This window comes from Pleurodeles waltl, chromosome 3_1, assembly GCF_031143425.1.
Source record: "Pleurodeles waltl isolate 20211129_DDA chromosome 3_1, aPleWal1.hap1.20221129, whole genome shotgun sequence".
NCBI lineage: Eukaryota > Metazoa > Chordata > Amphibia > Caudata > Salamandridae > Pleurodeles > Pleurodeles waltl.
In genome coordinates, this window is record NC_090440.1 from 1,760,874,892 (window position 1) to 1,760,899,093 (window position 24,202).

Consider the following 24,202-nt stretch of genomic DNA (forward strand, 5'->3'; position numbering starts at 1 on the left):
GGACTGAAAATAAGTATCCTGGGGACGGTTTCAGGGCATCACCCTTCATCAGCCAGGCAAGCTTATCTCCAGTGGCTCGGGGAACAAGGGACCCATGTCTGGGCATACCCTTCCCACTTAGGGCAACAAATGCAAAAAGAACAACTGATAGACGGAATGCTGACAATGTCAAACATTCACCCCACTCCCCCACCGCCAGTACAGAGATCTGGGCCCTAAATCCATCGTTATTTTGCTAACCATACCGTTCCAGTTTGGACCCAGCTATATGCAAATCAGTCTTGGCCCTGCTCCCTATGGGAATAGTCCAACTCGAACTGCCAAGCCAGGTCCTCCCTGACCAGACCAAAAGACCAGACCTCCCAGACCACAAGGGTCTGGAACTTGTAGCTCATTAGTGGGCGGTGCCGCATGTAGTTGCCTCCATGAGCATGCAGTTCTTCTCTAGGCACTTGCTGTAGATTCTCCAACACCAAAAAACACTGAGTGTGGGCAGTCTAATCACGTCACCCTTGCACATATCTCATACCTAGCAGTAAGCCCTGCCACCTGCCAGGACAGTTCTTGATAATGATCACTCCGAAGTTCCATGACAAAATGATGTCTTACTAATTTACAGATTTTGAATCCAAGTACTGTTATTTACAGTGAGCAGAGTCATGGATATGCCAGCCTGAACGCTGATGCTACAAGATACACATTGTTTTTACTAAGCCTGCTACCAGGAACATACTCTGAAACTGATGTCTAAAGTCTTGCTTTCTTAGTCAGGATCTGGACTGTGACGGTTTAGTTGAGTTTCGTTCTTGAAAGTACCCCAAAAAGGTTCCCACCGTGCCATAAAGAATAACTTGCTTGAACATGCCAATGAGCCATCGCATTATTTTTCACCTAATTCTTGAAGCCTTTTTCCTCTCTGCCTCATGAACGGTGACATTTTATCAGGTAAGTGCAAGGAACTGGCTATGACATATTTCATAAAACAAAATAAAAAATGAATGCTTATGAATTTTCCAGCGTACCTTTACATGGTGATGGAGTCTGACGGGCATGACTGGCCGCAAATGTTTCTGGATGCAGTATCTGTCACCATTAGAACACATATCAAGACATCCTCTTATGAATTCCATACAGCATCTTCGCCAATCAAAGAGGCCACATCAAGCCAGCCCTGAAAGCCCTTCACTGTCTCCCAGTCGAAACCAGGATTAATTACAAGGGGCCAGATGTACAAAGCCATTTTGAATTTCTTAATGGTCCGAATTGTTATTTCGGGGCATAAGAAATGCAAAACAGCATTTTCCGATGTACAAAGCCCTCTAGAGATCCGCAAATTGCAATTACTACCCAGTAAAACTCGCAATCTGCGATCCTCTGAATAGGACATCTCAAACAGGGATTACCTATTTATGATTCCTATTCAGATCTACAAAGCATTTCCTAAATGTGAATTGGGCATTTAGGAAATGCAATTACCATTGCCTTTAAGTCAATGGTAACCATGTGCAATTTAAAAAACAAAGCACCCCAAAATGCTTCTTATAAAGTGCAATAGAGCACACACATGCCCCATGTGCATATCTACATGTGCTCTACTATTTTTGGGGGCATTTCAGGGGTCCTTTTCCCCATAGTCACCCTTGGTTTTACATTTCTCAGACAGCGATTTGCCAATAGGAAATCGCTATTGGGAAAAGCAAAACCGACCCATTGTCACAAATGGCATGGGATTTCTTATTTGCGATTTCCTAATAGCTATTCCTACTTTGTAGGAATCCCTATTAGGATATCGGTATCTTGGTACACAGCATTTTGCATTTCCTAAATAGCGATTTCTATGAAGTCGCTATTTAGGAAATGCAAAATTGCATCTATGTACATCTGGCCCAAGGTTCTGTGTAGGCACATAAAGCATTCCTGAAAAAAGTTCATAAATATTTTTAGAAACTAGCTCCACGCTACACCCCAGCTTGAAACCTCCACTCGTCAGGTGCCAGCTTGATTCATCACTGTTCGTTCAGACAGGTGAAGCATGCAGGAAGATCCCTATGAGCCATAGGTCCAAACCTGTGACATGCTCTCAACCCTTCCATTACACACGAACCTGACCACAATTGACTCAGGAAACTCAGACACACTGAACCGTTTACTTGGAAGTGTTTCTCTTTTGCATTACTTATTTTTCATGGATAGACGTTTTATATCCCTCATCCGGCACATCGAAGTATCTCCAAAGGTTACAAATATATTAATATTTAATAAAGTGGGGCATGGGGCCAAGTTTGGGAAAAGTGCAGGGACTTGACAACCCGTATAGAAACACCAGGTCATTTTAGTGATTTACAGGCTGCCAAGACAGATGCCAGGGTGCTTCAAAGTTTTCCACACAGTGGAGAAGCCTCTGCCTCTTGTGTTCCCGAGTCGGACTGACCTGGCTGTCTTTCTGGTAAATCATCAGCTCAGGACTCACTGCAGAGCAGACCTTCTGGAACTGTTCCAGCCTTGACCTGAATATTTCTGCGCCATCTCAGATTGCAGTTAATCCAACTACCAATTTGTATTCTCTTGTAACAATGACCTGTATTCTTATATAGTGCTTCATGCCTCACTTCTGCCATTTCTAGGTGCCCCACCATTACCATTTACTGGCACTCACATTTACTGTCCTTAAAAGGCCTGAAGGCGAAGTGCGCCTTTTCAGTATTTCATCTTATGACCAGCAGTTCACCACGTGGTAGTAATAAATGGTCAATTCACTCAGCCATCCTGCAAACACTTTGAATATATGAAGATATAACGACATTGCCCTTCCCGTGTGTATTTTTTAAACAGAATCACCGGTACCAAATAGTGGATTTCCCTTTCTATGCAATACTGTGCTGGTTCCAAGTATGACCTGACTACGGGTTGCACAGTACTGGTGGGTGCAGCCTTTACAAACGTAATTACTGTCACCATATAGCAACAAGCCTATGCAAGTAGGAACTAAGGGGCATATTTCCCAGCCCCTGGCACCACCGGAGCGTCACTTTTTGCGACGCTCCAATGGAGCTGTGCACTGCCCCATATTTACAAGGCGGCGCTAAGCCACTTTTTGTGGCTTAACGCCACCTTGTAAATATTGGCTCCTCCGATGCAGTTTTCTGAGGCAGACGGGCGTGCAGTCGGTGTTGCTGTGGGTGTACCCACGCAAAACCTATTGCTTTTGACGCTGTCCCAAATTTAACAAGTAATCGTAAATCTGAGGCAGCACCAAAAACTAACACCACCCCATGGGTGGTGTTAGCATAGTGCTACGAGGAGAAATACTTTTATTTCTCCTTATTTTCACTTTTTCCATGTGTGCTGCATTCTGCAGCACACATAGTGCAAAACGCCATGAATGATTGTTTATGTGCAGGAAGGCATCCCTTCCTGCACATAAACAATCATTCAATAATGACGGTTTGCTACTTCTATGTGTGGCAAATCACCATTGTAGGTTGTTGATGTCCAGGAATGGACACTTTCCTGCACATGAACAATCATTCCCTTCAACGCAGATACCCTGGCACTATGGTGCAAGGATGCCTGCGTTGGCAGCTAAATTTAGCGCCAGTGCTAGGGGGCACACTAGGGTGCGCTGTAGAGGAAATACAAGGGTGCACTGTATTTCTGTAAATACGGCGCATCCCTGCGTTTCAGAAATGATGCACAATGGTGCTGCCAATTTTGGCGCAGTGCCGTGCCATTTCCTTGCAAATCTGGCCCAAAATTCCCCAATGGGGTGTTACTGTTTGGAGATGGACTCCTCATGCAATATTCTTCACTGTATTCCTTTTCCGACCAGTTGGTAAATGCATGTGGGTTTTTTTGTGAGGAACGGGATTGGAGGAAGATGGTTAGGGAAGGAAGGGAAAATTAGGTCTTGAAAGTGGTGCCATTGGATGCTTCCTCCTTCCTTGCCAGAGGAAAAAAGTCAGCGTGGAAAGAGAGTCATGGCTTGGCTGTTATTTCACCCAGAACCGCATGCGATTTTACTGGCTGGTCAAATGGGATCCAGTGTTCCTGTTCCTGGACAACCAAGTGCGGGACACCGTGCTAGTCGTGATCAGACACAACAGCACACCGCCTAGAGACACCACTCCCTCCTGCTCACACTGGGTCCTCTATGGTGAACACTTGTGGATTCGGTACAGAACTATTTTGCACCTGCTATTCTGCACCCATAGTACGAACTGAACTGTGTTTACGTACTGGCAGTAACAAATTGTGTTATTTATTTACGAGTTCTTCACTATGGCATGAGGAAATTAAGTCGCGTCTGTGGAGTGCATCAGAATAAATCAGAAAAGAGGAGCTGTCCTACTGGTTAAAAATGGCAATAGTAGCATTGCTTGTTCACCACCGCACGGGGTGTGTTTGGGCGGTAGTTGGTAGAAGACTGTACAAAAAGAAAACGAAAAAGCATGGACAAATAAATGAGGCGTAAGTATTGTTCTGAAAGTTAGCAATCTCTCTTCTTCATTGTGACGGAGTGCAGGCAATCTGTTAACAGGACAGTCCTTGATGGGCGGTTCAAGAGTATAATCTACATATTCGAAGAGGGATATCAGTACACGCGCTTGACTTTCATTGGACCCAAAAAGCTATACCTAGACCCAGATTCACTAACACTTTGCTGCGGATTTACATTACGTTTGTAACACAAACCTGATGCAGTGTTATGCTGAGATGAGGGAGGGGGCATATTTCTAAAACTCATGTGTCACTCTTGCACCACACAACAGGGTGCAGGAGCGAAGCAACTCTTAATGGGGCCTTGCCTGGCTTGATAAATCTAGAGTAACGCAAGCAGCGCTATCGCTGTGTTGCGTTACTATGCCCTGAAGAGGCGTAGTTGAAGCGCGGGTGTTCCAATGCATCCACCCATGGATTGTGGTGCATTCCCAGGTTTACAATTACTGGTGGATCTGGGAATGTGTCGACATGCTATGCTTCCCCAGTTGAGGCATACCAACCGGATTTATCTTTATTTCTCTTCATTATTTTCTCTGCAGTCTGCAGCACACATAGAGAAAAATGCCTCTCAGAATTTTTTTTGTGCAGGAAGGTTCTCCTTCCTGCACCAAAACAATCTTGCGTACAATGCAGGAACCCTTGAAACATGGTGCAAGGATGATTGTGCTGGAGGTAGGCAGCACATTGTGCGCCAGTGCAGTAAAAATACAGGGGCGTGCCGTACAATGTTACGTTCAGCTAATTACTGCCCTTTCCTTATCACGCAGCACAGCGCTGCAAGGTGACTTGCTGCACTATGCTGTGTGATTTTTTTTTTTTATAAATATGCCCCTTAATATCCTACACAAATCAGGAATTGCATTGAATAGTTTTCCAAAGTAATGCAAAATTGTGACATGGGCTGGTTTGCGTTACTTTATGTCAAGGAGATGTTCCATGCATTGGACATGGGTATTCCCATGCAATCACCCAAGGGTTTTGATGTAAATCCCAATCTACAAACATTAGCAGACTGCGATTTGTGTCAAAATCGTACGACTTCTCAAGATGTTTTCATTTCTCCTCCTTTTTCCCTACCTTGCATGCGTGCTCCCTTGTGCAGCACATACAAAGCAGGAAAAAGGATAAAGGGTACTTTTTTGTACTGGAAGGGCCCCTGTCCAAGATTAAACCTATTCCTTATGGAACACACACACCCTTTCACCATTGTCCATTGACGAACAGCAGCCTAAAGTGCGCCACCAGAGGGAGAGTGGAAAACAGCGCCATACCCTAGTAGATATGGCGGCATTCTGCGCTCTCCTGTCCTGCTACCCCAGACCTAAAAAATTACTATCTGATCCGCCTCCCACCACCCGTGCATACATTATATTATATTATTGTTTACGGTACATTAATAAGTACTTGTTTTCACTGAGTGACACATTGATACTGCTAAACTCTGTACGCCACTCTCCATCACTTGCACCCACAATCCCTGGTGAACTACTCCCTCCATGAACAGGCTTTCACTATCCACAAGGAGTGCCTCTAGCTCTGATGCATATTCCATCCCAGAGAGCCACTCTGGGCACTGCTGCACACTGCATCACAGTAACCTCCCTATTGAACACACTGCCACTGGCAGTCACTTTGCCACTGTTGGACTTGGTGCTGAATACCCCATTACTGCAGCCCCACAGGTCCAAAAAATCTCCGATTGACCAACGGACCCCTTTATTATTGTAGAACACCCTGGAACACACAGTTCTTCACTCAGTTCCACAACTTCCTACCCTGTCACTGCTAGACTTCACGCGTTATTGAGAAATCCAGCATTGCCCGCATGATTGTATCTAGCAAAGACCCAAAATAAAACGGGTCGAACAAACGAAATAATAGGTATTTGAAAATGATTTTGCACGTTTTCCATCTGCTGCTCAATTCATGAACGTATCAACTTAGAGCACATGACAACATTGTCTTGGGTTGCACCTTGAGCCGACAACTATTTGAATGAAAAAACACTGGCTTACTGCTGAATGCAGAGAAAATATAGAGATTTTGCTTTTATATTTGTCAAAAAGTTCGTGAAATGTTATCTTGGATAACCGTATGTTTCTGCTTAGGAGCTACCGAGTTTGATGAACATGAGTGCAGGCTGTCTTAGAAGATTGCTGGCAGGAGTCACTGACAGGACAGTGCCTCTTAACAGCTGCTAGAGATGTGGTAGAGTTGGTAACACTTCAAGCTTGTTCCCCCTCCTTCCACCCACTGACTTCCTAGGATATAACCCACTTTCCCCTGAGCAGTCTGCCTAGGTATATAAGTGTCAGTTCTGTTGTGTAAATCCTTTACCCCCAAAAATGTAGCCTATATAGACATATGAGGTGTACAAGTACATTTAATCCTCACATTATCATACATGGTCTATGCATTGTGGGTAGCTTACAAGCCTGAAGGGCATCCCATGAAGGCAGAAAAATTCCCATTGAATCACACCCGTCTAGGTTGTGGGTTGAAATTGTGACTCTGGCGCCCAGTACATTAACACCATGGATGTGAGGTGACAGTGTGCTGATCCAGCAGAGCTCTGGCAGTCTGGATGTGTTGTTACTTGGCCCGTGGAGGAGTCAGGGCTGTGGTTTGCTGCTGAAATTGAACTGGACTAATGAAAGGAATATCCTGAACGGTCACTCCTTTATAAGTTGGTTGGTGGAATGATCACTACATCTGGTGAACTGTTGAACGGTTGATCATTTGACTGCTGTATCGAATTCCACAGTAAGCATCGAAGCAAAAACAAAACTATCAGTCACTATTTCCAGAACGTCTGAACAAAACGTCGGTCCTTTGGCAGAGTCTTCCTTCCCTTTCAATTAGTCTGTTTTCCCCCCAAAATAGTTCTTGTGTGTCTTTTCCGAAAATAAGACAACAAATAACCCTTTGTTAGGGCTGGGTGGTGTATTTGTACCCACTTGCTTCCTCTTATTGATGGGCCCCATAGACATCCTCCACCCCTCTTTGTGATAGGTGCTTTTAAATCTGTTGCTCTTCTTCGGTAGTCAGCTTTTTCGTTGTATGAACAATGCCTTTCCATCCCAAAGATTGGTTGCCTAAGTCTTTCTGTTAATGTCTGCAGCTTATCCCTGCCTCCCTGCAGGATGCGCTGCAAATCTCAGGGAGGCTGAAGGGATCGTATTCTAAGGACAGCTGTCACCCAGCTTTATTAGTCCTGAGAAGTGAGAAAGGCTTCAGTACCAGGAAGACTAGAATTATAAGGGCTTGGGCAAAGCCTGGTGCGAGGAGGTGGTGTTTTGGTGCCATCTCCTGTTGTGTCATTGGGAAACGTCTGTGGGCCTATTATTTCTCCAAACAGGCTCCAGGACTCGCTGTCTCTTTGGGCCTTGGAGTCAGAGGATGAGTAGTAAGGCAACCAGGAACCACAAAGCTGCATAGCTCTTTTTATGAATCCTAGGGCTCGTGTGTGTGGGGACAGCAAGGCTGGGTGTTTGAGCTCTCTGTAAGGGCTGTGAGGCTACTGGTGCTGCCTGTGTTGGGCCACATAGTGGCTGACTGGGCTGGAGAGGTAGACTGCAAAGCTCTGTATGGGGGGCATTGGACTACCAGTGCTCCCATAATTCTGCATATTGGTAAAATGCAGAGGCTTAATTACACTTCTGATGAGGATGTATGTCATCCCTTAAGCCACCAATACTGAGACTGACCATTACTTTGACCATGGCCATTGAAGAAGCAGTATCCATTATTGTGATTTAACCCTGCAGTCAATGGGCAGATTTAATTTTCTAACTTGAAATTTAGGTGCTAGAGGCTTGTTGGCTGGTTGGTGTAGTGTCAAAGACCAAAGAAATTGACTCACTAAACGTAAACTTAATTTGCCCCTTGGAAGGCTTCCTTGAGCAGTAGTATGTCAACTTCCAAATGGCCACCAATGACAGTCAAAGCCATTTCCACCTTCAATACAGACCAGAGAGTCCAAGCAGCATTTCATTTTGTTAGCACCACATGTTCCACACGAAGATAAAGAGCTACCTGTGCAGCAAAACAGGGATCTTGGTGATCAGAAACCCCAAACGTGATGTGCCACCTTTTGCTTGCCTGTGAACTGTGATACATCCCAGTGATCCCATCAAAAGTGAAAAACTTCCACACAGACTAAATGTTTGCCTCCCCCACCCCAGTCAACACTGCAGAAAGGGGTGTGGACATGCAGCTCTCCATCATCCAAAAATTATCCCACTCTTGCAAACTGAACACAGAGGCTTTGTCCTAGCGCGTCTCAACTACTGCAACATCATCTTCTCTGATGTCCCCAAGAAACTCATTGCCTGCTCCAACAAACTTCAAGTAGGTGTCTTCACTCATCAAGCAGAATCACTTCAAACCTATTCACAAAGCACGCCACTGGCTCTCAGTAGATGCCAAGAATCATTTCAAGGACCCTAAACTCGAACCTTAGAGTTCAACCCAAACTCACGAAGTTTAGAAAACGTTTGAAGACTGAACTTTTCAGGTTTGCCATCACCAGTGATTTTCTAGCAACAGGGGTTGTGCTGAAGAAAACTGGACATGTTTACTTGCTCTGCTCAATTGAATGCTACTTTTCTCTTCCAACAATCAAACCCTACCTTGCACCTGAAAGGGTTTTGAAATTACTGAAAGGCAAAATGCTGTGACATACAGCGCTTCAAAATAAAGTAATAAATAATGTCTTAGTAATGGTAGCCCAAATGTTGGGCTGCACCTCCTGTGTGTGTAGAGTTTTTCCATACGTGTATCCAACATATGGTGTTTCATCTCTATGTCCTTCAGGTATGTGCAATTTGTGAATACAAAAGATGTTTCTCAAATAAGTGTTTAGAAGAGACTTCACATGATTTTCCCTGCAACCTGACCTAGATTGTTGGTTCATAGATGTGTCCCCTGGGACTGCTTAAGATGTGTTTTTTTTTTCTAAAGGTGTTCACGAAAGGTGCTTCCAATAGACATGTCTCAGTGGATCTATGGGGTGTGCTGTGACCTTGCCCTGTAAGGATGTTACATAATTAAGGATGTTACAGGTTTTAGATAGTAGTATCACATAGATGTACCCAATAGATATTTCTGATTTATGTATTCCAAATGATTGGCCCTTAGCGGTGTTCCAGGGAAGTTCTCATAGATGTGTCTGACAGCAGTATTCCAAAGAGAGCTAACACGAGAATTTATTATGGGTGTGTCCAACTGGTGTTTCCCATCAATGCATATCATAGAATTTCCAATAATCTATCCAGTATTTGTGTATTCTGTTTATCTAACGCCCAGCTCTGCCCCTTCATGTACTCTGCCTCCTGCCTATTCTGGTTAGTCCATCACCTCTACTAAATACATCCTACAAGTCACTTCCAAGGACTCGCCTTCCCTAAAAAGCTTTCAACGTTCACAATCCTCTCCTATGGCCAATCCCTTCGCCACCATTACCACTACCTCACATTTATCAACACTTGAAGCACCTCCATTGCTTCCTCAAAACACCATTCATTTCAAACTCTATCAAAGTTCTGTTTCCATAGTTTAAATTCAGTGCACATACAAAACTCACATCTTCTTAACCAACACATACTTTGTTACATGACTTGGCTAACTATATTGAATCTGATAAATCTGAATCGAATTTTGTTCTGTTTCTGAACAGTTTGGTAGAACATTGGTTGAAAAACCCGAGTATTGTTAGTATAATATGATAATATAATATTATAATATTAAAATATGGTATAGCTATTTAGAAAGACGTCTTGATTCACTAAAATTATGTTATATTTTGCTAGGATTCATCTTGTGCATACTGGAGATAGATGCTGTAGCTGCTCAGTTAGACCCACATAGAAATAAATAGCTCTCCCAATGTTGGAATTGTCCCATACACTGGGAATCTCCTAGCCTAAAACCTACACTTAATTATAATGCAGAAGCCTAGTAAATACTTGGCACACCACTTAAAATCCATGATTACTTAGCCCTGGGTGGAGTACGGTGTGAGTAACTAAAGTTTGAGTGTGCAATTACGAGGTTTGGGACTGGTTGGAAATATAAACATAGGGGATTAAAATGAAACATGTGTTATTAGAAGAGGGAAAACTTCCAAGAAACAAATAAGAGTGATATCTTAAAAATGTTTATGTGATGGAGTCCAATTTCATAAATTAGTTTTGAAATCCAGACTGACAGTGTGATGGCAAGGTTAGTGATACCAGCCCTCTTAGTTCCCTTCTAATGGGTCACTGCCAAGGGGCTATTGAATTGGTGGCTGCTTAATCTCTGTCTTCAGGGGTGGCTGAAGATTATGAGCATTAGGGCTCTGCCTTTCGATCTTTTTGATTAATGTGGATAATAACTGCTAACAGCAACTACCACCCACAGAACCTTTAAAGGAATGCCTGTACCTGACTGTCACTCTCTCACCCTCACTCATACAAGGGACAGGGAGCCTGGCAGGTTTCATAATCACATGCTTTAGTGTATTTGTGCCAGCTCTCCTTGAGTTTTTTGGGGAGTTTGTTTAAGAAGACCAAGGGCGAACCAAGCCCCGGCTTGCAGTATTTGGGGGTCGTAAGACACCAATTCTGGATGATGTGAGAACAATGCCAAATTTTAAAGCAGTCTGGGCCATTTAGGGCATCAGCACTGTTCTTCACTGGGCTGCATGACACTCACTCAGATCTGGTTCTGAACCTGCCTCTGGACCCCTCCCCTCCCCATCCTGTCCCAGGGTGGGATAGGGCCAGCGAGAATCACTGACCTCAACCTACCCTGTGACTTATTGGGGAAGGGTAGGATTGCACAGGAGGACAAGGCTGTCTGTGTACGAGGAAGGTGAAGGTCTGGCCTGCATTCACGAGGCAGCCTGGCTGGAGCGGAGCACTGAAGGTGAGGTACATGCCACATACCAGTGTCCTCTTCTAACCAGGAGAACTGCTGGTGAGATAAGACCCCTGCCTGCCACTGCCAGTCTGCAAGTGACCATGAGCTCAGGATGTGTGTTGTTAAAAAAAACTCCTTTTTGTGCAGAACATCCTGAGCTCTTGTTTCTCAGGGTGCTTTAATACATGAGCTCAAAATGTGTGATATCCAAAAGGATTCCTTTTTTGTACATCACACTTCCTGAGCTCATGTATTCCAAAGCACCTTGAAAAGCATGAGATCAGGATGAGCAATGTGAAACTAATGACTGAAATTGGCTATTCATGTCTCTTGGTTCAATAAATATGAATACCCAGCATCAGTCATTAGCACATATAAGAGCTCCTCGAGATACATGAGCTTAGAATGTGCTGTGTACCAATAATTTCTTTGACCTTTATTTTTTATAAACTGTGCCACAAAGACATGAACAACAAGGATAAGTGGGACAGTAAAACTCTTCTTGCTTACTGAATCGGCCACGAACAGGATGCATTATAAAACACCTTATTGGGTTAACGCAAGGCATCTGCTCCAGAATTCTTTGAGTGCCCAGCAATTTCCAGAATAAGGCAACAGTAAGATAACTTTAGTCGTTCTTGCACTTGCTGGAAGGATCTGTGTTTTGTGCAGCCACTGTTTTCACTCATTATATATTAGCATATAGCTTTAATGTGCCTCCTGCAAAGCAAAACGTTTAACCTGTAGATCACAGATGTGTGTTTTATGACGATAGCTGAATGGGTTGCTGCTTTTGTCACAGAAATCGTGTTGTTCCTTAGCAGTTCATAAATTACTATCCTTAAAATACAACACTGTCAGCTATGAATCGCCATGCAAGGCATCAGTTTAGAATCTTCTATTTCAATCTTGTGTTGTTATAGGATTACTAAAATGCTTCCTTTGGCCAGTAATAATCTTTTATATTAGAACAGACAACCTCATCAATTGAGTTATGTCTAAAATCTTGACTTTGTGCACCTCTACGACAGGCACTCTTAGCATATAATAGCTAACAATATGGGTGAAATGTGACTCCTACTCTTGTAATCCTTATTATTCATGCCAAATTTCCTTTACCTTGAGTTACACTCTCTTACGATTCTCTGTGTAATCTGTGTGATGTAAAGTGCTCTGACACCACACATTAAAGTGAGTGCTGTAAAAGAAATGAAACATTGAAATGTGCTACAGACAGTTACATCTGCATTCTAACAGTGCAGTGCTTTTATACACAGTGAAATTAATATACATGTTTAATAAAGTAAAAAAACACTGTCAAAAACGGCTTCCAAACCATAGTGTCACTTAAGCACTTGTGAAGTGACAACAAGCTGAGTGACTTCGTTTCCCTCCATGGCACTTGTATCTAGATTTGAGAATCCAGATAGCTCCCAGATGTTCAGACTCCAACAAAAGGATGGCTAATGGCCCTATAAATGAGGCATTTGTGTTGGGCCCACTTGGAATTGAAACTAAGACCCTCCACACCCCATGCAGGTTGTTGCTCTGAATCAAAAACAAAGTGTGGATGCTGCTGTTTTTCCAGGTGTATCCAAGTAACCCCAGAACAAGAGAACTCCCACCCCGAACCTCTCATGTACCAAAGTTTGTTAAATAATCATATGTTCTACTACTTTCAGAGTCCACCAGCCACCAGTGTTCCAATCTAACCTAATAACTCTTCTCCTTGCAGCTGGAGAACGAGAGCAATGGAGGCCTCATTCCAAAGTTGCCTTCCATCCTGGAGGATGAGGAGTTTGAAGATGATGAGCGCTGTCCATTGTCTGCTAGTTCCAAAAGCATCAACCTCTTGGAGACCTCGTTGAAGCTACCTAAGGCTTTCAGCTCTCCCATGCTCTCACCACTCAGTCCACGGGCCTTCAAGACTCCTACCAAGAAGGTGGGAACCCTGGGGGACCTGATTGGAATGAGCAATGATGGCAAGGGGAAGCACGTGGGAGGGGAGGAACACCGGCCCTGCAAACTCCAGCTTCCATCTCTCAGCATCAGTGCTCCTCCTGTGCTCAGCCCGAGGTATGTAAGATCCTTTCATCTGTTCGACTGACTCCTTTCATTACAGTTATTGCCCTTTATTGGATGTCTTGGCCACTAAGATACTTTAAAGCAGCAGTTCATTCTGTAAGAGTAAAATGGAAGTTACTTGTTTCTAGGCAATATTCACTCCTCATGAATTAAGACTGTGTCAAAGTTTTGGCTCTTTAAAGGGCTGTTTGAGGCTGAAAAGTAAAAAGCTCTATCCTACATCCTCAACAGCCACCAACTGGAGGGGTTTCCGAATGCCTCTTTGTTTGATGTCATCTGGTTCGGTTCTAAAACCTATTGTGACATCATTCACTATTCGTTTTCTGGGTTTACTCCCTAGCTCTGTATTTCAGGGAAACCGAAGGTGCTGGTTTGAGTTTTTGAAAAATTCGGAATATTTCAAATATTTCAAAGTCCTTTAAATAAATTATATAATTCTTCTCAGTTCAAACAACTATCTTGGCTCAGTAGCCCTGTTTAGAGTGCAGCTCAATTCCTGCAAAAATAGAATCAACTTCAAGTTTTCGCTGTAGATCTCTACAACTGCCACTTTTGCTTAAATGGAATATTTGTGTTGATCTAATGATAGGAACGTCTGTCTTGTAGCAGTCATGATGTTTAAAGATTAACTTCAGACATAGGCCCATATTTAAGAAACAGTGGCACATTAGAGCTGATGCGCCACTTTTTCTGCATCTCTATACAGGCACCTAACACCATGGTTGCGCCGTATTTATAATATGGCGCACCATGGTGGATGTTAGCACAATAGCGTCAACATTTTGGCGCTATTGTGGTGCTTTGCTACACTAGCATCAAACATTTTGAAAGTGCAAGGAGGCCCATAGGTTTCTATGGGAGCGTAATTTTAACGCCTGCTATAAACAGGCGTTAAAATGATGCCAAAAATGACGCAGTGAAATCAGTTAATTGCACTGTGCCATTTTTGCGGGCCTCCTAACACCAGAAAGCCCCCCTTGCATATATTATGCCTGGTGCAGCTATAATGTGGGGCAACAGTTTACAAAGCAGCGCAATGGATGCGTTGCACTACTTTGTAAATATGGCGCGTTGAAAAACCCACTTTACAGCAGCCTTAGCTTAAAAAAATCATGCTATGGTGGCGCTAGGGGCTCTTAAATATGCTCCATAGTTTTTCAAAATATGAGATTTACATCGTTTACTGCATTGCAGAAATAGCCCTTGTATCTTCCAATCCTAGCCTTGCTTAACAAGCATTTTGTTGTTTTCCAATTTTCAAAAAGGTTAAAGTGGCACTTTTTCAAAGCTCAATTTTCTCATCATGTTTCTTACACAGTGGAGTGTCATGGTATTGACGATGACATTTACATAGACTACTGCATACAATCCATTTCAAGGTGCCATAAAATATGTTACCTCCAAAAGAGTGCGGGAAGATTAGTAGAACGGTTCCATTAAGAGAAGTAGACCTCAGGCAGGATGGAGTTTATGCGAGAGGTCTGAAGAAGAGCTGCTTGCGGAATACACTCCTCCCATCTACGGAGGATAGACAGTGGAAGCAGAAGGGCACAAAGTAAACTTTCATTGCATAATTTGAGAGTTTAATTTTAATGAAGCCTGAGTCTGACATGGAGATACAATGGGTTGAGTGTATTCACATTTCTGCAATATTCAAAAACACTGTGATCCCTGCTTTCAACCAGCCGAGGTCACTTTTGATGCTGGAGACGTGATCCTGTTTCCACAGTTCCTTTACAAGTAGTGGCGACATGCAGCTTATGACTTAGCTTATTTAAAAGTTCCAACTACAAAGAGGTGAGATGAACTAATCGTAAGTTGACCAGGGCACCATCACCAAATCCATCATATCAGAGGTAACAAAGTAAAACATCTTTCTCAGCTGTGAAAGTGGATTTGAGAGATGTAATGCTGCCTAGCCTTAAGCTCATATTTTGGGCTTTGGAAGGAGGAACAACTTCCTGTATGAAAAAATTAGGGAAGGAATGCATGAGGGGGAAGTTAGACAATTCCATCCTAGCCCCAAACTACTTATTTCAGTTTAGCTACCATTCAATTATAGTTAGTTATTCTGCATCCTGGTCTTGATATTATTCAATCAAATACTGGTTTGTGAAATTACTTTGGTGAACCTTCTAGCTTTACACTCAAATCAAATCAAATCATTAGCATTTATAAAGCGCGCTACTCACCCGTGCGGGTCTCAAGGCGCTAGGGACAAAGGGGGTGGTTATCGCTGCTCGAACAGCCAGGTCTTTAGGAGTCTCCGGAAAGCGGAGTGGTCCTGGGTGGTCCTGAGGCTGGTGGGGAGGGAGTTCCAGGTCTTGGCCGCCAGGAAGGAGAAAGATCTCCCACCCGCCGTGGAGCGTCGGATGCGAGGGACGGCGGCGAGTGCGAGGCCAGAGGAGCGGAGGGGGCGGGTGGGGACGTAGAAGTTGAGCCGTCTGTTGAGGTATTCCGGTCCCTTGTCGTGGAGGGCTTTGTGTGCGTGGGTGAGAAGTCGGAAGGTGATCCTTTTGCTGACTGGGAGCCAATGCAGGTGTCTCAGGTGTGCGGAGATGTGGCTGTTGCGGGGTACGTCGAGGATGAGGCGGGCTGAGGCGTTTTGAATGCGTTGCAGGCGATTTTGGAGTTTGGCGGTGGTCCCAGCGTAGAGGGTGTTGCCGTAGTCCAGGCGGCTCGTGACGAGGGCGTGGGTCACGGTTTTTCTGGTGTCAGCGGGGATCCAGCGGAAGATCTTGCGGAGCATGCGGAGGGTGAGGAAGCAGGCGGAGGACACGGCGTTTACTTGCTTGGTCATGGTGAGAAGGGGGTCCAAGATGAAGCCGAGGTTGCGGGCGTGGTCTGCGGGGTCGGTGCGGTGCCAAGGGCCGTGGGCCACCAGGAGTCGTCCCAGGCGGACGGGGTGTTGCCGAGGATGAGGACTTCAGTTTTTTCAGAGTTCAGCTTTAGGCGGCTGAGCCTCATCCAATCCGTGACGTCCTTCATACCCTCTTGTAGGTTGGTGTTGGCGCTGGCGGGGTCCTTGGTGAGGGAGAGTATAAGTTGGGTGTCGTCGGCGTAGGAGGTGATGATGATGTCGTGCTTGCGTACGATGTTAGCGAGGGGGCTCATGTAGACATTGAAGAGTGTCGGGCTGAGTGATGAGCCTTGAGGTACGCCGCAGATGATCTCAGTGGGTTCTGAGCGAAACGGAGGGAGGTAGACTCTTTGGGAGCGGTTTACGAGGAAGGAGGCGATCCAGTCCAGGGCCTGGTCTTGGATCCCGGTGGAGCGGAGGCGGGTGATTAGGGTGCAGTGACAGACGGTGTCAAAGGCAGCCGAGAGGTCGAGAAGAATGAGGGCGACTGTTTCACCGTTGTCCATCAGGGTTCTGATGTCGTCTGTGACTGAGATGAGGGCGGTTTCAGTGCTGTGGTTGGTTCGGAATCCGGTCTGTGAGGGGTCGAGCAGGTTGTTGTCTTCCAGGAAGGTGGTCAGCTGTTTGTTGACGGTCTTCTCTATTACTTTGGCTGGGAAAGGCAGAAGGGAGATGGGGCGGAAGTTTTTCAGGTGGTGAATTAGTGTGACAGCATAGCAAATGGAAATTTATGGAGAGAGGTCAAGACTGGCTGCCCCCTCACACCTCAACTTCCAGTGTATCTTTGTGGTGTACTGGTGGCCACAGTGAGAAGCTTTGAGTGGTGGGCCCTGTAAAAAGTATTTATCCCAGTGTGCAGTTCAAGAAGCTTGCAATAGTGACCGGTGTGGGAATCTTGCACTGGTAAGAGGTAACTGAAGCTTGCACTGGAGTGCACATTAGTGTTACTGGCCTGCACAGTTGCACAACACTATACTGAGAGCATTTATATCAAACTTCCATAATGTTGAATACAGTACACTAACTACCACCACATTGTGTAACATAAGCATATATTTATTACTCTTCGCTCCAACCATGCTCACTTTGTGCGATAGGTACTAGCGGAATTAAGGATAGAAAATATGTGCTTACTTTGCAATGTCATGGTAGGTCGATGTAGTGGTGGGTCGGTGTAGTGGATACAATAATATTGCCTTGTAATATGTTGCATATGATATAGTGTTCCACCGCTGCTGACAGTCTTTGGAATGGCAAGTATTGTGAGACTTGCACTGAAGAGCAGTGTGAAAGGTTCCACAAATGGGTAGCATGAGAACCACACAATAGGAATGTAATATACACTTCAAAAGACTTGGCTGTTCCTTGGATAAATGCACCACCTGCAGACAAGCTACACAGCCCAGAAAACAGTCACATCCTCAAGGTCGATCCTCAGCTTACACTCCAAAAAATGCAAAGAACTCAACCAGCAAACTGCTTTCAATATGCAGGTAAGCAAAAAAGGGCTGACCTATGACTCGTTGTGACATTATATACTTATGTACTTCCATATATAACTATCATGGCCCACAGGTACACTAAAACCATAATACATAGTGGTCAGCAACAAACTGTAACTTATAACTATTAAATTAACATAATACAAATCTGCTATGAGGATTGCCCATCACCAGCACTGCACAGCCAAACATCACAAAATGAACAGGCATGGAATAACTGAAGAGATCTGTCAGACATTACTGGACAGTTTTGGAGGACTTTAATATGGTCCATTCACTGAAGGTCTCAAATATCTATTCAATCTGACTGCTTATTCACATCTCACATAGACACTCATAGATGGGATGATAGTAAAAATGCCCATCCATACAGATCTCTTCACTTCCTTGAAATATGCCAGCTCAGGACCACAACTATACATAAGATCTCAGATTGGCCAGTTGAGTACAGTAACCAGCTAAGCAGACTTTGTCATATGAAATACTATAAAGGGACCTATTGAGCTGTTCAAAGCTAACAGCATACTGAAAACCATAAAACTGTGCCTCTGTCTCTTACACTTTATCATCCAACAGTCTGCTGCCTGCTGCATCCCATGACACGATAACCGCATCTCGGTGGTCATCATGCACAACATGGAAACACTTCCCACATAGAATCAAAACAAAAACAACATCCTTCAACCACACACCCTACATGGTGTAGCATGCTACTCTTAAGCAGATGCTTCAGCGCCCACCAAGGGGTTTAATACCACTATATGGGGCTCTGAAACACTGTATAAATGGTACAATACATACTAGTAAGCAGTCAGAGATTAGACTTGTGGGCACTAGGAGAAATGCGTTGGAGTGCAGAGTGAGGCCTTGTGCTGACAACATTTTCACTGAAGAGCAGTTTGAGATGCTTGCACTGGTTGAAGCATGAAAACCTTGCACTTGGGATAGTTAATCTCCTAGAAGATTGGAGCGGTGGACAAAAAGAAGTGAATACTCCTGTGAATATTTTCAGGCTTGCGTGTTTATAATCTTGAACTTTTCAGGCATGCCAAACGTATCCCTTAAAATTCTCCTAAGGGTCCAGACGGACCTGATTAAATTTTCATTGTATCCACTTGCTGAAACAGTTTGGACTTAGTGTGCTCTACTCTGCTGGTATTGAGCACTTTTCCTGATGTACACAATTTGTTGTTCCTCCGGGCAGTAGACGGCCCTTTAACAATCCGGTCGCGTACCCAGGACCATTCATCTCACCTCTCGAAAGAACAAGGCTGTCAAATAGAAGTTCATTTGAGTAAAAGCAAAAAAAGGCATTAGAGGAGATCAGAGGGTCCACACACAGCCTGCTGCAGAATTCTTGCTGGAGACGTGTGCTGCCTTGAAATCCCTCCTGTAAATTCTTACATCCGATGCTGAATTATTGATCTTACAGAGCAGCCCACAGCTATTGTTTCATGAAGTCAAGAGCGTCTTGCAGGGTTGCAGTAATTTATTTATTTACATTATTCAATTATTTATGTAGCTTGTATCGTACGCTTGGTCTAAACCATCTTCTGTCACAGGCAGCAACTGGCTAAGGAAGACAGGTGGACCTGAAGTGCAAGGGTGCAGGAAGAGGTTTGTCCCAGGCCTCTTGAATGGCAGGTGGGTTGGGGTAGCTCACATGTGAGAGGGAAGTTGGTTCTGGAAACAGCCATTACAAATTGTCTGTTTCCTTGACTAGCCTTTACCACGCATGCATTACAATGCATGCATCATTACCACAAATAGCCTTTACCACGCATACCATTACAACAAATTATCGTGTAATGGTATGCATGGTAAAGGCTATGCGTGGTAATGCTGGTGGAGGCTATCAGCGTCGTTAGAGGAAACGGAAAGATCATTCCATTTCCTGAGAACGAGCTGCGCCGCGCCTTGGGAGTGAGCTAAAGGGGATTGAGCCTGCGGGTGGGGGGGGGGTACTGTTTTAAGGAGGGAGTAGGGGGTTAGGTTTTAGGGTGGGGAGATGGTTTTTGGGTTTAGGGCAGGAGGGGAGATTGGGCCTAGGGTGGTGAGGTACTGTTTTGAAGATGGGGGCGCGGGTGTTGGGTTAGGTTTTAGGAGGGGGTGGTTTTTAGGCTTAGTGCAGGGGTATTTGGGCCTGGGGTGGGGGGGGGGTACTGTTTTAGGGAGGGGCAGGGGAGCTAGGTTTAAGGGCGGGGGAGATGGTTTTTGGGCTTAGGGTGCGGGGCATTGGGCCTGGGAGTTTGGGGGTACTGCTTTAGGGAGTGGGGAGGGTGTGAAGGGGGGAGGGGCTTAGGTTTTAGAGAGGGGGAGATGGTTTTCAGACTTATGGCAGGGTGTATTAGGCCAGAGGGTGGCATGGTACTGCTTTAGGGAGGGAGCGGACATTATGTTTTAGGGCCGGGAGACGTTTTTTGGGCTTAGAGCAAGGGGGAGATTGGGCATAGTGGTGGAAGGTACTGTTTTAGGGAGGAGGTTAGGTTTTAGGGCATGGGAGATGGTTTTCAGGCTTAGTGGGGGGAGATTGGGCATGAAGTAGGGTTTACTGTTTTAGGGAGAGGTAGATGGTGGGGCTTTAGTTTTTAGGGTGGGGGGATTTGGTCTGGCGGATACTGTTTTTGGGAGTGGGGCTGGTTTTCAGGCTTGAAGGAGGGATTGGTCCTGGGGGGTGGGGGGTACAGGTTTAGTAAGGTGAGAGGGCAGGGTTAGGTTTTAGGGTGGGAAAGACAGTTTTCAGGCCTAGGGTGGGGGGTTTGGACCTGAGGATGTGGGGGTTACTGTTTTAGGGGGGGGTTGAGGAGTTGGGGGTTAGATTTTAGGGCGGGGTCGGTTTTTGGGCTTATGGCGAGAAGACAATTTTAGGGCTCAGGGTGGGGGATAGGGTTGGACTAATTTAGGGTTCAGGGTGAGGGAGGTGTATTTTTTAGAATGATTGGTGGTGGTGCTAGGACCTTTACCACGCATATGCCTTTAAAACACATGGTTTTACAACATAATTCGTTGTAAAGGCATGCGTGGTAAGGGATGTGCATAGTAATGCCATTCCAGTGTCTTGGAATGCAATGTGTGGTTCTGACATACAACCGTTGGTTCTAGATGGGGTACTGGACTGCAAAGTGCGAGTGTCCATCTTGGAATGGTGTTGTAGATAGTGGAATGTTGTTTCATTGAATCAAGATGGCTAACATGTTGCTTCTAAATGTGATGACCATACTAGAGCTGTAAAACATTGACACAAATGTACAAAACCATTGCAACACAGCTGTGCGATGCTTGGTTAAATTTAATTTTAATGTTTGTTTGCGTCACATTAGGCAGCAGCATGTTTTTTTCCAATTTTTTTTTTCATATATCTTGAACATGCTTATTAAGTTTGTATGTGTTTTAATGTGGATGGATAGGTGGTTGACTGGAAGATGAGTCAGTGTGTGAATCAGTGGTTGCATGAGTGCAAGGATAAGTGACAGAGTGCATCTATGATAACATATTGAGTGCCTAACCTCACCAGTGACTGAAGATGTACTTTCATTTCACAGCCAGGCCTACTGGTATTGACAATCCTTGTTTGTTTTTCTGGCCAATGGCATTTTCAGTACAAACCAGGTATTTTTCACCAAGACCTGGAAGATGAAACTGGCAAACCGGCATCACATATGAAACATATATTGTGTTTATATGGCAAAATGATTGTAATTTCAGAGTTATATTTTCTGCTACTGATTATATTCCTTCTAGATTGAAAGACCTCTTTCAAAGTAATAACATAATGTGAGCATGCAGAACGTTTGCCCACATTGGGGGTCTATTCTGCCTCAAAACCAATACATTATTATAGATTATAGGTAGGGCGTTATAAAAAGAAATAACGATGCATTTGAAGGTAAACTAGGACAAAAAATCACAGCAGGTCAGACTAAGTGACCTTTCTCTGAATTCTTCAGAGATTTTCTAACTATCCTCTGCAGTTCGTTTTTCGTTCGTCTTTTGTTCTACATGTCTCTAATGCAGCTCAGCAGGATATTGTCACGCTTTTTATTTACCTACTTGTGTAAACGGCATTAATATGCTGACAGTATTGCTGAGCTTCAGTGGTGTGTGGGATTACAGCTGTGTGTTTAAGAAGTTCTTGCTCTGGAGTTAATAAGAAATGCAAATTTGGTAAATATTGTACAAAACGTTTTAAGCTCTTCCTGGTGGAACAGATCCTCACTCTGTTGTGATTGTTCAGCCGCTTAAAGAATTGTGTGATCTTCCCTTTGACTGAATTCGGAAGCACACAGACGTCCCATGAAGATTTAGACTGTTCATTTTTTTTTTTTACATCTGTTCTCCTGTGAGCCACATTTGTATTTGTTTGCTACATTTGTAGCAGAGGGACTGCTATATAGGTACACAGTTTCATCAAAGGTATATCATGACACATATTGATTTCAGTTGTGAGATGGTGCAGCACACATTGCAATGTAGTATATTTAAAACAAATGATTTGAGCTGGCAGAGTGGTTCACTAAACTGAACACTTGCTGTTGACAAAGTGCAGTATGCCAGAGACCACGAGTTTGACTCCAAGCAAGGAAGACTCCGTTTTCTGACTTTTTATACGTCGGTAAATTGGCTATTGGGGTTGTGAAGGTGGGTATTTGGGTTTTATGGGGGTGGTCCTCACAGGTTTTCATCTCGGGATATTCAGATCATTTTGAGTTCCACCTACGTTGAATAACAGTCCCTGATTTTGTGCTTCAAGTCTTTTTATTCAGAAGAAAAAGTAGTAGGGTGGGCATTTTCACGTTTCCCTATTACCTCCACAGTAATGTCAGCTCAAAAAGTCAAGTACCAATGAGATGCCCATCCGTCACCTTCAACAGATGTCAGTTTCTTCCATGCAATGTTTGGTAGGCAAGATGAATTTAACAGTGTACACTTGCCGTTTCCGCAAGAAGTCTTTTCAGACATTACCACATAGGTGAATAAATGTATGGTTTTGCACGGACTTCAGATCCCAAAATGCTGTGTCATGGTTTCCTGAAAACCAAGCATTGGTTGCTTGTCTTTGTCCACTGCAACAATCAGGATTACAAACAATTACGTATCTTCTCCGAACTCTTTGAGAAAAGAAAACCACTTGCAACTGTGACTGATCTTTTGCAAACCAGCCTTGCAGCCAATTCCAGGCATGCTACTTTATGGAAATAATTTCAGAGGCAAGAGCCAGAAACAGATTGCTGGTGCATTGATGTCAGAGCCCACTATTCTGGCCTGCTCAAGCCACTACCACTTCCCTGCTAGATCCTTCTATAATGTTACTTACATCTGTTATTTCAGCACCAAGCGACCAAAGGGTGGTCGTGCCTTTTACAAATACAGATTATATTATGTTATCTTATGTTGATGCAGTGTCTCCCAGAGTGATGTACCTTCTCTCAGAGTCTTATTCCACATCCTGAGTAATTAGTGTGTCAGCTGTTTTTCACTGACCTTTGCAGTTTCACTACTCTCAGGTCTGCTAAGATTGCCTCCACTTCTTCCTTGCTACCCTTACCCAACACCCTGGTCATGTCCAGTGTACAGATCTCTTAAGTAGTCAGCCTTTTCCCTTTGCTGTCTCTATGATCATCTTATTTCTGCCCACAGCTCATTGGCTCTAATTATCTGATCTTTTCACCAGAAGTGTCCAGCCATCCCTACTTTTAGGTTCATATTGTATCTATTTCTATGTTTTTCTTTGTAGAGAGAATGGCTCCTTGAATTCAGTTTCTGCCCCTCCATTTAGTGTTTGCTTGTGTATTGCCTGAGTGCATTTTCTATACCATTGTTTTGATCTCTTGTGTGATCTAGAAAAGATTATTTCAGGAAAGCCATTTTTGCATTTCCTCTATTTTCTCTTGCTTTATTACTGCCATATTTGGATCTGCGGCTACTGAGAGGCTTCTAAACACTTCTCAAGGCATGAACTCTATTCCCACTGATAATTGGCTGTATTGTTGTCTGTCCCTAAAGAAAGAGGCTGGGGACAGATAGGAATGTGAGGAGGAAAAATCATTCATTAAATGTGCACGTTTCACAGAGTGCCCTCGCTGTGTTTAATGGGATGGACAGCGAGGGTTGTTGGAAAGGGAAAAAGAGGAAGGGAGCTGGCAACGAAGAGTTGCTCCACATGGAGATCACTCCTGGAATTCTCCTAAGGTTGCAAGGAGAAATGGTTGGATGGGAATCTACAGGTCTCTGACCCTATGTGATATAAATCATCAGAGGCCCACAGCAATATGCCCTCTTTCTTTAGGGACTACACTGCAGTTTTTTTTTTTAACTCAAGGCCTTGTCCATCTCCCATTTTTACCCCCTTTTA

General features: G+C 44.1%; 1 protein-coding gene across 1 annotated transcript in view; it reads left to right on the plus strand.

The window, feature by feature from the left end:
• LOC138285590 (potassium voltage-gated channel subfamily H member 8-like) overlaps window positions 1-24,202 on the plus strand; it is a 1,338,351-nt gene that overhangs the window by 1,091,452 nt on the left and 222,697 nt on the right. Inside the window, exon 12 of the mRNA XM_069225730.1 lies at window positions 13,139-13,479. Within this exon, the coding sequence (XP_069081831.1) occupies window positions 13,139-13,479 (341 nt within the window). The remainder of the gene's footprint in view (window positions 1-13,138; window positions 13,480-24,202) is intronic.